Genomic DNA, 3,716 nt, shown 5'->3' on the forward strand with positions numbered 1-3,716 from the left:
CTGTGAACTAGATGGAGCATGATCGAATAGTCATCTATGGAAATTAACCTAGAGCTAAAATATTGTGTTACAGGCTTATAAATAATTTACATTGCTACTGCAACAGGAATTGACAACTTATTCTCGATAAATCACTGACCTGCCAGTGACAGAGTAGCAGACCAGAAAAGACACTGAGAAGTGGCACTTATAAGATTTGACATTTACTGTGCAAAGTCTATTTTTCTTCTCTTCAAGCAACTTAGTGGAAATATATAGGTTCCACTGTCATTGGTTGCCTGCTGTACGTCAATCAAGGGGTCATCCTTCACAGTGAACTTCAACAATAAGTGGCAGCAGACTGTTACCATAGACATATATATATAAAACAATATTTCCCCTCCAACAGTAATGCATTCCAAGGCACATCACAGGAGTGTAACTCAGACAAAAATTGACATTGAGCTCACAAGGGAGGTGTTAGGACAAGTCACTAGGAGGTCAGTGGGTTTAAGTAGGATCTCAAAGGGAGGATTGTTCACCTACTGTGCCCATTCCTTGTAAAGCAATCTTTTGATTTTACAATTTCTGTACTTTTTTCCAAACTTCTCCATGGCCCCACATCTCCCTGTCTCTGTAATCTCCCCCACACCTACAACTCTCTGCGATATACATGCTCTTCAAATTCTGGCATCTCCAATTTTAGCTGCTCCATCATTGGCATTTATGTCTTCACTGGCTGCGCTGTAAGCTCTAGAATTTCTTCCATTTATTTAATTGCTTCTTTACCTCTTTTCTTCTTCAAGGCACTTCTTTAAAGCCCACATCTTTGACCTAGCTTTCAGGCATCTGCCTTAATATTGTTTTACATGGCTCAGTGTCCAATTTTGACTCATAATGCTTATGCCGAGGATGCATTTTTTTTTGTTAAAGGCAGGAAATAAATACAAATGGCTGTTGACAGACAGGTCTCCAAGATATGGAGACATTTAGGAATTTTAAATCTCGGTCCAGATGGCTGATGGTACGCCAGTACAGCAATTAAGTTAGACGTGCACAGGCAGTGCAGTTAATTCTAACAATGCAGTATTATCGAGAGGTTGCAGGACTAGAAAATAGAAGATAAACCAGGGGGACAGCCCATACTTCCTTCTAAGTAAGCAATTCTAATTGCATTTATCCATCCTTTTCCCATACCTCTCTACCCCTGTTGCTTTCAGCCAGTTATCCATTACAGTGAATGTTGACAATACTGTCTGTCTCAAGCGTCAAAGAAAGTCTCGACAGAAAGATCTGCATTTATATGTGAGTGCCTTTCACACACACAGGGTATCTATAATTTTAAATATTGTTGATCTTGCTTTCCAGCTGTAACCTTGCATGCCTCAATCCGTCTAAGCACCTGATGATCGGTATGTCCTTGTTTGCTATGGTCTGCCTGTACTGTTCGCAAAACAAAACTTTTCACTGTACTGTGTCAATAATAAATCAAATCAAATCAAACATATCTTGGAGCATTCTCAGACTCACTATCGTAATGTAGGAAATGTGACAGCCAATTTGTGCACAGCAAGTAACAATTTGATAGTGGCCAGATAATCCATGATAACTCTTTCATGAAAGAGTGCCTGCAGGATCTTGCATGTCCACTTGAGAAGGTAAAGCCTCAGTTTAATAATTTGAATGGCAGCACCTCCAATAGCACTTTTTCAGTACAGTGTTAGGCTGGAGTTCTTCTGTTTCTCACGTTGCAGGAAAGAGGTCTAGTATTTGCCACTGGGGCTGACTGGGAAATTAATCTGACAACTCAGTATGTAAAATATTTCCTCCTGTCCTCTGTTTTAAATCTAATTTATTTAATTTAATGTTTATGGCTTCCTCTCTTTACAACCTAGTTGCAACAACTAGAAACAGTCTGTTCCATCTTTTCTATCATGTCATTTCTATCATCGGGCCAACTTTTTTACACAGAGAGTGTGGTTTGTGTGTGGAATGAACTTCCAGAGGAAGTAGTAGATGCAAGTACAGTCACAACGTTGAAAAGACATTTGGATAAGTACATGAATAAGAAAGGTTTGGAGGGATATGGGCCAAGTGCAGGTAAGTGGGACTAGTTTAGTTTGGATTATGGTTGGCATGGACTGATAGGACGAAGGGTCTATTTACATACTGTATGACTCTGACATACCACCCTGCAACTTGTGTTCCTCTAGTGGAAAAAGCCTCAATTTTTCAAAACATATTTAATGGTTATCTTTCCTTCTCCTAGACAGCATCCCCATTTGTCTACTTTATGCCCTTTCTAAAGTCTTTATTTTCCTACAGCATGGAGCCCAAGTCAGCACTCAGTGTAGTTACTGAGGTTTCGCATAGGGTTCTTATTAACTCTTGGTTTTCATATTTTGTCTGTCAACATTGGAAACACAGAGTGAATGAAGGTGATGCAACATGTTCATAAATAAAATTAAGGTGCACCTGTATATCTGCAAGACATAGAATCAGACATTGATAGAGAACAGGAGGCTATTCAGCCCATTGTACTTGAGTAATCATCCAATTTGTTCTTCTGCTCTTTACTCATAGGCCTGCAAAATTTTCCAAGAAATATCTGGACTTGAAGCACTCATCAGAGCCCAGTTCAGATGGAATGGACTTGTGGTTATATATGAATAATGATAAAACCCTAAAGTAGTCAAGGGCTCCTTGAAGACAAATGTCCAGAAATGTGGCATTCTCATTATGTCCTGATGGAAATATACATGAGAACGAGCAATCTTCAGTAATGGCATTGTTTCCTTCAAGCTACAAAAAATAGAGGGCAAGATAGAAAATACAGTGTGGAACTGGAGGAACACAGCAGGTCAGGCAGCATCAGAGGAGCAGGAAAGTCAACCCTACATCAGGACAATCTCCTATCTCCGAGCAAGATAGAAAAGCTGGACAGTGTAATGAGACAATTCATTCTTGTCTACAAAGTGGAAGACCTTGTAGATTGGTGGTCAGGCTCCACAGCCACATTAGAAGCCATAACAACTTGAACGCAAGAAATGGCCATCTTCAATAATGAAGGGAAACCAATGATGACTAGGTCAAGAGACAAGACGATTGAAAACGTCATACAAGAGTGAGTGTCATTGATCTGTATGTATATCTCAGAATCAGAGTGTCAAGACAGAAGGTTGCTAAGGAACCAGCAACAAAGTTGTGTATGATGCTGCCACCATGCAATAAGCATCACCTAGTGAGCTCAGGGAGATTCCAATTTCAAGTTCCTCACTTTGTGCTTTAGCTGCTCGGAACTGGGGTAGGAGGAAGGGTCAATAAAACAGGCCTCAGCAACCATAGACAGAAGTAGTTACATCAATTTCACCCCTCCCTGTCCTCCTCCCCTCCCCCCCCACCTTTCAGGACTGTGACACCCACCCCGCCCCCGCTGCAGTCAGAACAAGGTGTATATCAGGTGACAAAAGGGCTAAGCTTCATTGTGATGCCCCAACGGTCCATCAAGTTGCCAGCAGCCAGTGCCCATGTTCACGCATGAAGACCTGTGTCAGCTGTAAGCCAACCAACTCTCGTGAAAATGGCAGACGACGACCAAGCTGCAGCACCTGCGGAAGAGGGGCAGCCAGAAGAGGCACCACCTGAAGAACCGGCCCCAGAAGAGGCACCACCTGAAGAACCGGCCCCAGAAGAGGCACCACCTGAAGAACCAGCTCCAGAAGAGGCACCACCTGAAG

At 41.9% G+C, this 3,716-nt stretch overlaps 1 protein-coding gene across 1 annotated transcript in view; it reads left to right on the top strand.

Moving 5' to 3' along the window:
- The first annotated feature begins 3,435 nt into the window (after window positions 1–3,435).
- The window catches only part of LOC125487254 (fibrous sheath CABYR-binding protein-like), a 2,853-nt gene continuing 2,572 nt past the window's right edge, over window positions 3,436–3,716 (top strand). Inside the window, 2 exon segments of the mRNA XM_048618004.1 lie at window positions 3,436–3,713; window position 3,716. The exon segment at window position 3,716 is cut by the window's right edge and continues 2,572 nt beyond it. Of these exon segments, the coding sequence (XP_048473961.1) occupies window positions 3,560–3,713; window position 3,716 (155 nt within the window). The 5' untranslated portion in view covers window positions 3,436–3,559.

This window comes from Rhincodon typus, chromosome 38, assembly GCF_021869965.1.
Source record: "Rhincodon typus isolate 14 chromosome 38, sRhiTyp1.1, whole genome shotgun sequence".
Taxonomy (NCBI): Eukaryota; Metazoa; Chordata; class Chondrichthyes; order Orectolobiformes; family Rhincodontidae; genus Rhincodon; species Rhincodon typus.